The sequence below is a fragment of the Gallus gallus genome, chromosome 7 (assembly GCF_016699485.2).
Source record: "Gallus gallus isolate bGalGal1 chromosome 7, bGalGal1.mat.broiler.GRCg7b, whole genome shotgun sequence".
In the NCBI taxonomy this organism is placed as follows: domain Eukaryota; kingdom Metazoa; phylum Chordata; class Aves; order Galliformes; family Phasianidae; genus Gallus; species Gallus gallus.
The window spans coordinates 18,490,624-18,503,628 of record NC_052538.1 but is presented as its reverse complement, the minus strand read 5'-3'; the positions used below and the strand labels follow the sequence as shown (position 1 = coordinate 18,503,628).

General features: G+C 36.5%; 2 protein-coding genes across 9 annotated transcripts in view; one reads left to right on the top strand and one right to left on the bottom strand.

The window, feature by feature from the left end:
- LOC121106449 (dehydrogenase/reductase SDR family member 9-like) overlaps window positions 1–13,005 on the top strand; it is a 37,779-nt gene that overhangs the window by 1,948 nt on the left and 22,826 nt on the right. The window lies entirely within an intron of this gene.
- Window positions 1–13,005, bottom strand: part of ABCB11 (ATP binding cassette subfamily B member 11) — a 63,617-nt gene that overhangs the window by 32,526 nt on the left and 18,086 nt on the right. The window contains 6 exon segments of the mRNA XM_040704164.2: window positions 966–1,207; window positions 2,914–2,962; window positions 3,057–3,104; window positions 4,655–4,676; window positions 9,184–9,280; window positions 11,253–11,326. Coding sequence (XP_040560098.1) covers window positions 966–1,207; window positions 2,914–2,962; window positions 3,057–3,104; window positions 4,655–4,676; window positions 9,184–9,253 — 431 coding nt within the window. The 5' untranslated portion in view covers window positions 9,254–9,280; window positions 11,253–11,326.

Genomic DNA, 13,005 nt, shown 5'->3' with positions numbered 1-13,005 from the left:
TAGGCCCAGAATTGGGTACATTCCCATTTTAAGCCAAAAGGGAAAAGTATGCACCTGACTTGACCGCCGGCAAAACACAAACACAAAAATAACGCAGGTGCTTAACATAAGTACTTAGTGCCATTTTGACTGTTTTTGTGTATCCTGCCTGTTAGCTAGTTGCTGCTTCAGAGGAGCAGAGGTCTGTAGCAAATCCGGTGTTAAATTTGCTAGTCCCTTCTCAGAGTCTGGCTTGGACAGCCTGGATCAAATAATTTGGCTCCAGTCACCTACATTTAGGAACACAGATCATTACCCACGTTCTGAATTTCAGAGATCATTAAAGAAGTAAGTTTTAATTCTAATTACGTACCTAATCTACAATTACTCAAAGATTAGAAAACTTTTGGAATGATGTACTGAAAACCAAGTCCTAAGAACAGTTACAGGGTCAAATTTGTCTTTGACAGATATGTATACATCTGGACTGCCTTTATTATAATTAACAGAAAGAAACAGGCACTCTTAAAGGACAGTTCATCAGACCTGCCTCAGACACTTCCCATAAGCCAAGATGAATTGCATTCTAGAAGTGCACATTTCTCTTCAATGACTAAAATTTAGTTGACTTGCTCAGATATCAGCTAGAACCTATAGGATAGGCACCTTAGTGCTAACCAAAATGCTCAGAAGTCATTATTACCTATTGGGTCATCAAAGAAAACATATCAGTGATTTCAGAGGCACACAGACATACATTATCATCACTGTCACTATCAAAGAATATCCTTGCTGACGTCTATAGCTGAAAGATCAAGACCCAAGGTGGACTTCCATCCCTTCAGCTCTGAAACAATGCTCTGTAGCAAGAATCACGCCTCTTTTACCTCCGTAAGCTTTAAAGGCTGAGCTGGGGCTTTTCTAAGAATACATCCTAGACAAACCACAGTAAGACAGTAAAAGAAACAAGCATTTCTACTACTTACCCACATCTTGTTGTGGTGTTCTTTTCATTCTGATGAACAGTACCATTAATCCACACTATGGTGTTATTTATGCACGTTTTATTTGGATCTTTAAGCGCTTGCATTTCAACATCATATTCAATGAATGTGTCTGCCATTGCACCAAACACAAGCAACATGCCTGGCTGGGCTGCTCCATGAAGAATAGCGCAGAAGCTACCAACAACCATCATTAAGATTTCCATAGGTGAAGAAAATCGAAACTGAAGAGACAGGAAAAAAATATGGTCTCATGCTGTTTGTATACTAATAAATCATTAATCAGGTGGATCAGATACAAAACCATTCTTCTTAAGTGTCATTTCTTCAATATAGAAAGAAGAGAAATATCTCTCTCCAGTCTAACCAAATTGTACCTGTAATTACAGTCTCATAAATTATGATGAACTCCCTTTAAGTATTTGACAGCAGAATCTGATCATGAGAATGAATGCATTATAATACAATATTAATAAGGTAATATCACTCCACATTATCATCATTTCAGACTATCTTAAAAACAGTAATTATAATCCATATATATAGTCACCTCTGCAGATTTCCTGTGAGAAAGGAGGGAAGGAGAAGGAAGGAATGAAAAAGCCTCAGGGCATTTTGCAGAGCCTCTGAACAGAGCTATCTAATTTCTCAAAACTGGGTGCTGTGGTAGAAATCCACCTCAATATCTCAGAACAAATTATTAGTTAATAACCTAAATTGCATTGGTTGAGCTAGGAAATTGTGCATTGACTCTTAATCTAGGAGAAATATATAGAAACATGACTTAGTATGCAGTAAAAAAAAGGGACTGAGCTAATCGCTATTGCCTAACACGAGCCAAGCGCATGCACACATACAGCTGGTTATTCAGCTTAGTTACAGCGACTTAAATTACTTTGGTCACGATCATGTGAAGTCTGATTCTCAGGTTAAAATCAGGCATAAATACATAGACTAAACTATACTTATAGAATATTAATATCAAATGATACTGTAAAGGACTGCAAAGAGAAATCCTGGCCAGCTGAAGAACCAGCCTAGGTTCTGTAGGTGTTATAATGTGTTTGAGAGAAGAAGGGGCAGGAATTTGGAACACATATGGAAAAGGGTTATTGGGACAGAAACACGATAAAGGGAAAAACAAGTCAACATACAAGAGAAATAAACAAAAAGTCTTTCTATAGAAAAAAAAAAAAGGAAAAAAAAAATAAGAAAGAGCACTATCACTGTTCTGCAAACCAGTAAGCTAGCTCCTAGAGATGGAAAGACTTGTGATTCACCCTTCAATTGCCATAAGGCAAAAAGCAACACATTTTGTATTTTGCCACAGTTCTCCCCCTGGGGATATCCACAATGGCAAGCATGAACTGACTGTTCTCACAAGCTGATTTGAGATACCTAGCCAGGTAAAGTACAAGCAGGATGTCACTGCACTACTCCAGTATTAGTCAGGATCATTCTAGTTTGTACACATTACAGGCTACTTGCATAAACAACATGTGAAAAAAAGAAATACTAAAACCTCTTTGTTGCATGCTGCTGGGTTGGATGTCTCTCTACTACATTCATTTCAAAATTTTGACACACTCTATGGCTCTCCAGGACAGACCATATATACTACCTATGGCTAGACATACCACACAGCACTGTGCATTTCCAAGTTTTCTATAGTAACCTGCAGGCTCTATATAACGTGTTTAACAGATAATTATTACACAGATACTGGTAATTAATACTCAGCTGACAAAATGAAAAAATAATCCTATTAAATTCCTGCTGAATTAGTAGTAGAAATAGCAGAATTTCATGCCAAGTGGTTTAATTTCTTACAAGTCTGGCTTATCCACAGCTATTCTCCAAAACACCATATACATTACTACCACTTATTCTTCAGAACCATACAGACATTTATATCCATTGCTTTCATTACCAGCTGAAAGAAGCCAACGCGAACAACTTTTTCTTTCTTTTTGGATGACCTTCAAGAACAGAAAACACACAATTACAAAATTGCATTTAGTACAGATTTTGCTCTATATGGAAAGATAGCACACAGAATTGAACTTAACTCACTTTCCATTTTTCTTCTTAACAGAAGGTTCTTCATATGCATAGAAATTTCTGGCAAAGAAAGGATACGTTTTCACGTTAATTCCTTTATTCTCTTGGTTAGTTCTCTGAAATTACATTTTATTTGAGACAATTTGCCCAGAAGTTTTTAAAGAGACAAGCTGTTTCTTTTAGATTTCTTTGGAACCAGTGACTTTCTAGTAATTTTAAAGTTTAGTTAGGGAGTAGAACAGAGGTTAGGTTAAAATGATTTAAAGGTTTATGCACTGTTTCATAATCAGCTCCTTAAAACACTGTTGCAATACTAAATTCTTTGAGATCTGCTAGAGAAAAGTCTATAAACCTATAAGTCTATAAAATTTTTTGCTAGTCCTTATTTAAGACAGAGAAGCCTCTTTCCATTTCCCTCTTATACTGTCTGTACATCCATATTCCCCTAGTAGCAGCAGAATCTCTCACACCACTACACAGTTTCTCTTTCAGTGCTAGCATTATCTGCTGCTGCTCCACATGATCTGTTAAACTCTACATGTCTAGTTGTACTATAATGGACAGTATCCATACTATAATAAGTATCATCACTGATGAAGGAGTAGGAATTTACATTTGGATATTTTCTTTTTTTATTGGAAAGATGAATTCGAGTTGTATTTATTGTGAACATTTTTCAGAAACCAGAACCTGGAAAGCCTGAAGGAAGCTTCATATGTGTACATTAGAACTCCATGTGTCCAGAGAGGCTGTAGACTCTCTTTCTCTGGAGATGTTCAAGACCCACTTGGATGTCTACATGTACAATCTGGCCTAGGGAGCCTGCTTTGCAGGGGGGTAGACTAGATGATCTCTAGAGGTCCCTTCCAGCCCCTACAGTTCTGTGATTCCATGATTTCTATGACATTCCAACAGAACTTGGGTTCCAAAATTTGTGAAAGGACCATAGTAGACTTTAAATTCTGGGTGACTACTCTCTGAGATGGGCAACATGGCAAGGACCAAAATTAAGAGATGGTCTTCCTTCCCTGTCTCAGGAGAAGCTCTCTATCTGTGTACAGTGTGCCAGAAATAGCTGTCATGAATTACAGCACACACTAGGATGTTCAGTCAGCTATAGTTGTCCCAGGATCTAGGAAGAGGGAGACTCTTATCCCGGTTCACATCTCAGATCATAGTTGAAGATCAAGATCTGTAAGTCATTTCAGCTTTTTACTGCCTAGAAGTTTATGGTTTATGTTTAAATTTTAATATCTTCATTATGTCAGAAATTTGTTCACACTTACTGTCTAAAAGTTAAGCCTGAAGAGAGAGAAAGCAAATAAGACTGATTCAAATTCCTTAAAAACTAATTTCTCAAAGTAAAAACACTGTCAAAAGTATTTGCAGAAGAAAGTCTATACTTCGCTGCCATTACTCTGTATTTGAAACAGCTGCTAGGACTGTTTTGGTCTGCCTTTGTCAGTTGTATCAAATAAGGCAGTTTACCTCCTAGAGAATAGCTTCTTATTAAATACCCTGTACTCTATAAATGTGTCAATTTGATCGGATGACATTAACTTTGAGTATTCATCAAAATATTGATTGTTAAACTTGTGTACATGACTTACTCTGATTTCTTGAAGCTGTTACCTGTTAGGGAAAATAAATGCACAGTCTGGTTAATAATAATTATCATCCAAGTATACGATCTTCTGTAGTTATATGAAAAACAAATCCTAGAACCCCATGGGATCTGACTGCTCCTAAGTTATAAAGCATCTTATTTCCTCTAATATATCCAATCCGGGACAAGAATTGACATAGGTCTAAAAATGCCGTGGCAAGTTAATACCAATTTATGCCTATTTTCTCTTGAAATAGTCTCAAGTATTCAATTCCCAAGATGACAGTGTATTTCATTAAGTACACTCTTCATCACCAATAAAACATTTGCCATAAGTCAACATATTTTCAGTGCAAAATGTTTGCTAGCATGCAGCTGTGTAGCTTGGACATTGCCTCATTGCCCATGTGCGTTCTCTGAAAGGAGAAGCTCTATCTCCTGCCTTCCAACAACTTAGAGATGGCAGATCTTGCAGAAAAGGGGCAGCGGTGCCCCTAGAGAGTAAGAGTAGACACTGGGATACATTCTGAAAACCCCAGCTTAGAGAAATTGAGTTATATTACAAGATACAGTTGTGCTGTTATGGTAGTTCCTTAGTCACCAAATGGTTTTGCATTTTCCAAGGTAGCAATGCTAGAAATACATGGTCTGAGTTTGGGATTGATGGAACACACAATTATAACTTCTTTCAGGGGTTAATAAGTTTACTTGGCTTTAGCAAACAATCATTTTATTCTGCCCTGTTTGTTACATAAGTATATCCTATCAATCCCAGACATTTTCAAAGAAGGATTCATACTGGTAAAGTTATTATTAGAAAGCATTATTTGGTGTTAGAAAAGAATTGCTTGTGAAGGAAAAAGAAACTGCTGTTCTCACTTTGTTGGAGTTTGGAAGCTGGTGACAGCTGTAATGGAAACCATTCCTAGAGGATTTATAGAATAAGAAAAGGCTTAGAGGAACTTTCCTCTGCAGGTTGGTAATGCCAAGTGTTTTAGACATGCACACACACGCGCATGCACACAGATGAACAAACCAGCTACTGGGAGGAATTTTAAAGGGAAAAGAAAAATTCTGTTGAAAGATAAACTGATTTAGAGAGCAAAATAAGCATGCTTTAAAGGTAAAGAAACCTTAATCGATAAACATGAAAAAGGAAACAAGAGTGTTGCAATGACATTCAAGATAGCAAGTAACTGTGGTACAGCTTTCATTTGCCAACAGTTTCTATGCAGAAAGAAAATTTGTAAGTACAATTTGTAAGTTCAATTTAAATATATTATCTATACTTAAACTGAAGAAAAGAAACAGATATGTAATAGTTCACTGTTACAATTGCAAAGTAAGAAAAATAGAACAAAGTATGATCTTTATAGCAAGGAAAAATACGTAGGGACAGTTAAATAATATATTAAAGCAACAGTAATGTTTCAATGCTCTAAACATTCTGAAAAGGAACTAAAATAGTTAAGAAAATTTTCAGTTTGAAAAAAGCACAGAATCTAGGAAAAGCTGCAGAGCATGGTCAAGAATTTGAGGTTTTACTGCAGTTGTATGAACATAATAAAAAGTAACCCTGAGGAGATCTGATACTTAAATCAAACAAATGAAAAAGGGTACCCAAAAGGCTCCCAAGTAAAGTTGGCTATTAACTATACCTACAGTTGCAGTGTTCTACTGTTGATCCAGAAAGATCTAATACTTAGTAACATGTACAAAAGATGGTTATTGAAACAAACCTCACTGGAGATTACAGAGCAGAAGAGATCACTCAGCAGGTTGCCAGGAGCATTTTAAAGCACCGATGTTTGCTTTTGGAAAGGTGTTCTAACAATTCAATAAACTGCTCCCTACATTCAGCAGAAGACTGCATTTCCAAGGAAACTGAGAAACCAGAGACAACACTTTATAAGACAAAAAAATCCTGGCTGTAAATAGGAGAGGAGGTTTGGTCCAAATAGAAAGTCTTTTGTTGAAGTCCCATAAGAGTAAAAGCAGCAACTACATTAGACAAGTTAATAGACAAGGAACAACTACCCCAGTACAACTGGATAAATATCAGCTACCTGGGAAAATTTCTAAGAGGCTAGAACAGGCAAAAAGTTTACTGTCCCTGAAGAAGGAGGACATACCCTTTCACCTGTTCACTCCCTTTTCTCTTCACTTCTCTCCCCTCTCAATAAATTCTAGAGCTCAAAGTACTCCAAGAACTGAAACTGCCTTCAGCTAGCAGCCTCAGTTAAACATTCAAAACACTGCAGGGAAAGGGAGTGGGGAAGTCTGTATGGCTTCAGCACAGAAACAGCTGCTCATTTCAGCAGGATGCAGGGCAGTGTGCTGGTGTAGCAATAGCTGGGGAAGAGATCAGACTTCCAGAAAACGCTCACATTCGTTTCTGTCACAATCACAGAGCTGTGGTTTCTGCTGCTGTATGGCGCATTTTAAAATCAGCTGCACAGTCTAGCACGCCAGTCTTGATTTTATGAATACATTCAAGCTATTAGGAGAGTAATTTCCCACACTATCCTCTTGGAAGCAGTTTCAACAGATTTGAAGTTCCCAGCAAAAGCATACCCTTGACTCTGTTGGATAGGAGATTTGCTAGTACAGAATAAACTCTGCAAAGTGAAAAGCACTTGACAAGGATGGTTAAAACGAAAGGAATTATCTGACTAGCACGGACAGACAGAAGATGGGAACCTAGCACATTCTGCATGTGAAGACCAAAAAAATCACACATACTATCTGCTAATGGAACAGCTGCTTTTATACTTGAAGATGTCTGACAAACTCTACAAAAATCAAGGCAATCAAGCCTTGAGCCAGACTGAATACTCCAAATGTGTTCAGACTCTACCATTACATTCACAGTACTATAATACATCATATTTCAGATAAAGATTGAGAGCAAAACTCAAACAGTGAATTACAGTAGATTAGAAACCCAGACTTAGCATTAACAAGCAACTACTAGGTTTTTAAAGTGGAGATACCACAGATTACAGCTGGTACACTGTACTGCCATATAGCAGGGAAAGAGGCTTGAGGAAGTCTGTTACTGAAAAAAAAATCTGAGTAAGTCTTCAAAATGTTTGATTATTGGCTGAAATTTCATGCTATACACTGTTATGTGATTAATTCTTCTGCAAGCCACAATTTTAGCCTACAAAACATCAGTGTAAGGTTCTCACAGAACTAAGTTGCTGAAGGAGGACTGCCTTAAACACAAGATGTCATCTAGGCTGGGGGGGAAATATTCACCATAACGCAAACTAGTGTGATTTCTGTTCTGATTTTTTTGTTAATGAAAAATAGCTCCAAGGAGAAGTTCTGCCTTTGAATGTTAGTCTGAATACAGTTCAGTTTTCTCTGAAGTAATCTCTCATAAAATAAAATCCCCATAGTCTACATCACTATCCCATCTGACTGCTCTAAAGAGCTGATGAAGTAAAAGAAAAAAGAATCCATGATAAAAAGTTACTCATAGAACTGTTTTGTTCAGAGCCCACCCAAATCACCTATTTTTGTGATGAAAAAGGTGTAACTGGGAGTGAACGCCATGCTTGTAAATCCCAGTAAGGCCCATATTAATGCAGGGGCTATTTATGCATGACCTCAAGCATTTCATTAGGTCCTGGGAGAAGACTTTTAATGAAAGCTCAAAGAAATCCAGAGTTAGGCACAGCTGGCAAAGATTTTGAAAATACAGGCTTAGATGCTTACTTAGAGAATCTGGTGAAACATGAGTTATGGAATCTTCTTGCAGACCCCTTTTACTCTATGAAAGGTGCAGGTACAGATGTGCATTGAATTGTACTGCAATTTATCTTCTGCCATGTGCTATTGGTTGGCTTTATTGTGCATTTTGCAAATAATATAAATCTGTAATGCCTATCCCTTTGTCTGGTCTTCTCAAGTCTTACAAACAAAATTCAAAATATTTGTGTAACAATTTCTCTTCATTTTTTCTCCTACCTGACTCTTGCTGCATTTGGAAATATAAACTGGAAAAACACACATTACCAGGGAAAAATGGAAGAATAAAGGAAAAGCTCTGATGAGAAAGAAGAACGCAGATTCTTGAAATGAGATATATAGCATAGCAACATCTCATTAGTATTCTGCCTAATAGAGGTATGGCTGCATATACACATATTTATTGAAAGTACCTCTAAAAACCAGGGAAGATAGAGCTTCTGACTTTTTGTCCATTTACTTGTACACCAAGGCACTGAGTAGGTGGTGCCTTGGTACATAAAGGTACCTAAAAACTTAGGTCGACACCTTGAATATGTAGGCTGAGTAAAGATCATCCACAAAGAGGGATTGTTATAAACAGCTTTTTCAGAAACATTCTACAGATAGCACACTTGTAGGTTCACAGAAGAGCACCAGGTACCACATAACTGTATTTATTCCACAGACTATTAGCTTTGTATTCCTTAAGTCTAAGTGGAGCTAATAGTCCACCCACCACCTCTTTTACGTGCTTTATAAAATCAGGTGACTGAAGAATATACATCTTACATTTACCATCCAAGTCAAAAGCCAAGTTATCTTCTCCCAGTTTCTTGATGCTACGCAGAATAACAGGGTCAGACATGATGATTAGATGCTCAAATCAGAAATCCTTAAGAGAGGGGAGTGGAGACAAATAGCATTAGCAAATGTTAGCCTTTGAAAGTACAACTATATTACATCATTATAACATGCTCCAATGGGCTTCGCAGTTTGACACAAACAGCTCTCTCGCCATTAATGGCTATATTAAAATCAACTATTGCTTTTGTGTAGATGCCATCCATAGATTACAACCCAAGATATTAAGATATTAACAAGACAGATCCTGCCTCAGTTACAAGGGAGCAGTGGGCAGGAGACCTGCTCTGCTTTGTCCCAGCCTGGCCCAACTGCTGGTGGTCACTAGGAAGCATGACGAGGTAAACCCTCCTCATTTATCATCTGTTCCTAAATTTTATGTGTACATCTCTGGCACAGGAATTATCGGGGAAACAGGCTGGAAAGGCCTAAGTCTCCTGGTTAATTCTAAGCATCCAGAGTAGAATTCAATTAATTTTCTGTCATTTTAATGGATATTTTTCACAGATGCCCAATGACCTCCAGGAGCATTACAGTGCTTCATTATCCTTATTGCTAAAATAAACTCTTCCTAATGTCTAATTTGAATTTTGTCATAACTTAAGCCCATTGCTTCTTGTGCAATCTACTATAGATAGGGGAAAAATAGTTCTCTTCCACTTTGCAAATAGGTTGTTATTTATTTGGAGGATAGGAAGTCTCCCTCTTGAGATGAATAAAGCAATTCATTCAATTTTCCTTTGTTGGCTGTATCTCCCAAACCTATTATAACCCTCAATGGTCTTCAGATCTTTCTTGAAGTGATGACTGAATAACAGTACTGAGTCTTACCAACAGTGAGCAAAGGAGAAGGATTATTTCACGTTTCACAGATTATACTCTTGTTTATACAACACAGTATGTTTTTTTTTTTTAACATTGATTCACCTTCAGTCAGTGTTCCACAAAAACACTCATTTTTTGCAAGCAATCTGTTTCAGAGCCAGTTGCTTTTCAAACTGAATTTTCACAGTTGATTACTCCTGTCTGCTTTCATCAGCATTTAATAACGTCTTACATTCTTTAGCGCATTCTTTCTGTTTAAGACAATTTTGAATTCTACTCCTGTTCTTCAGCATATCTGCAGCCTATCCTACTTATACATCATACTTAAACTTACAGAGTATATTATCCATTCTCCCATCCATGCTTTTGTCAATATTTTGGAACTACACCAGAAGCAAGACAGATATCTGCAGAATTGCATTCAGCACATTTTTTAGTTCAGATATTTGTTCATTAATTGCTGCTCTACGGATGTAGTTTTCTGGCCTGAAAGTATCTGATGAGCAGAATTTGCTGATCCACATTTGCTGATTGATGTCAGTAAATCCTGATCCCCTCACACTATATGATGAAATGGGTAAAGCCAAGTCACCACTGTAACAGCAAAAAATCGGACTAGGACTACAATAGTCACCCACAAAATAAAATTACAAGGATTTCTTTTATTATTCATCTCCACAAACAATGAAATAATTTATAATCTTAATAATTCTTTTTCTGTTCTCTCAAACAGTTGGTAAATGGGTCAAACAAGGCTATGTTACTTCCTTAGTTAAAGTGTCAAGCACGTGTGCGTTCCCAAGTTCACTTTTTGCTGTTTTATATGACAGAAAACACACAAAACCTGCTTCCAAATAGAAAGGAAAGCTTCAAACGCATATTACTAATGTTTCACATGAGACCAGAGCTACATTTCACTCCAGCTGGAGTCGTGTTGGGCACATGGGAAATGATTTAACAAGGAATTAACTTCCAGATGAGATAATTCAGTTAATATTGAAATAAACATAGCTTCCCATAAAGAGTGAGCATATACTCCTGGCAGTTTAATGTCACTTGAGCTTTCACTGAAGAAGAGAGTGACGATTTTCCCCAAATGGAAAAAACATGTATTAATTCAGTGTTTCAGTAAAAACACAAAACTTGTTCTACTTTCTCCTCCCTGTCTTTTGCTGTACCTGATCAGCTGAAGTAGTCTGAGACAGATCTCCAAAAACTGCTAGTTCAAATAATCCTAAAGATCCAGAAGTACCTTGAGGGAAAAAACACACAAAGATTCTCAGTGAGCTCACTGCTGGCAGTTTTCTCAATGATCACATTGTCAAGACTATTTATTTTAAGCATGAATTCAGTTGTGATGTTAGAGCTAGAGATCTGAAAACATGGTCTCTCTGCTCCGTTTACAAACATAACAAGTTCAACAATGGTAGCACAGAGTGGCAAACGCTTCACAGTGAAATGATTCTAAGGAAAATACAGCTTAAATATGCAATTAGCCTAAGGATTGCCAGCTTTTTTTTAAAAAAAAAACTTTGAAAAAAAAAAAACCATTGAAAAGTTTTAAAGAAAATTAAGAATGTGAGAAAGACTGTTTTTATTATTTACAGACTTTTGTTCAGACAATTAAATCATTATTTACTCAATTAATAGCACCAGGAGATAGAAATTTCAACAACACAAGTTTTCTTCTGCCAAAGTTCATCACAATGGTAATTTTATCAGCAATTTGTTCTTACACAGAAGCCACAATTTGTTCCTAGACCTAGTAGCACTGCTTTGTTTTTTTTAGCAAACAAGTAATGGAAACGTATAAAGAAAGTTGATCTAACAGCTGATTTAACACTGTAGTCAGCATTGCTGAAATAGTTACCTGGATTATAATATAAATAAATAAAATGCATTTCTGTTTCAGAATGATAAAAGATGATGAAAAAGGCATAAGTAAAGCAAAGCCCAGTCATTCTCTGCCTCATCCACTTTTAAGTATTTATTATTTGACCTTGTAATCATAACATCTATACAAAATTTTGTAACAGAACACTGTAAAAATCAATTTGTCCTTTCAATGCTGGCACAGAGCATGATGCTGGGAAGTCTCACTTCAGTGCTTGCTTTGACACCAGATTTTAACATTATGACATACATGACAATTCTTTTTTAGTCTGAATTCTGATGCAGTTTTAAATAATGGGAAAAGAGGGGGAAAAATATGAATGCTGAGAGTAGGGATTCTTGTTCCAATAGGAACAATAGGGCAAAACTTTCTGGAACTGTCTAAATTTCTTAACTTAAAAAAAAAAAGTGACTGTCCCACATTACTGAAAGGAAATAATTTTTTCCTTTCTGAAGTTCAGAACATCAAATATTATCCATACTCTACCACAGCCAGCAGGCATCATTCATTACCTTAAATTAATACAGAACAATATCATGCTGAATTAGAACGTTAAAACAACATTCTTTTAGGTCTGGAAGTTCACATGGGGACGACTTACACTTTGAAAACTTATGATGCTGATGTCTCCATTAAGAGTGATTTAGATAACAGAATTCAGAGATAAAAGAAGATTACATCATCTCATCTACCCAAGTGTAGATGAGATAAATAAAAACTACCAACAGAGAATATGTCAGAAACTGCACTGAAGTGAAACTGCATTTTACTACTGCCAGCAAAGTTACGACTGCTGGAGTTTTTATAAACAATTATATTTAAGGAACTCAAAAATCCCAATTTTAAAAAGAAATCATTTGAAAATGCAAACAAAGAAATGTTATGGAATAAAACAATATTCAGACCTTCCCCAAAACCATTTGAAATCTTTTTTCAAATCAGATCTTTATGCAGAATAGATCCTCATTTGACATTGCAGTCTCTTCCTTTTTGTTTAAATCCTGGTTGACCAGATATTAATGACAGCATACATGCAG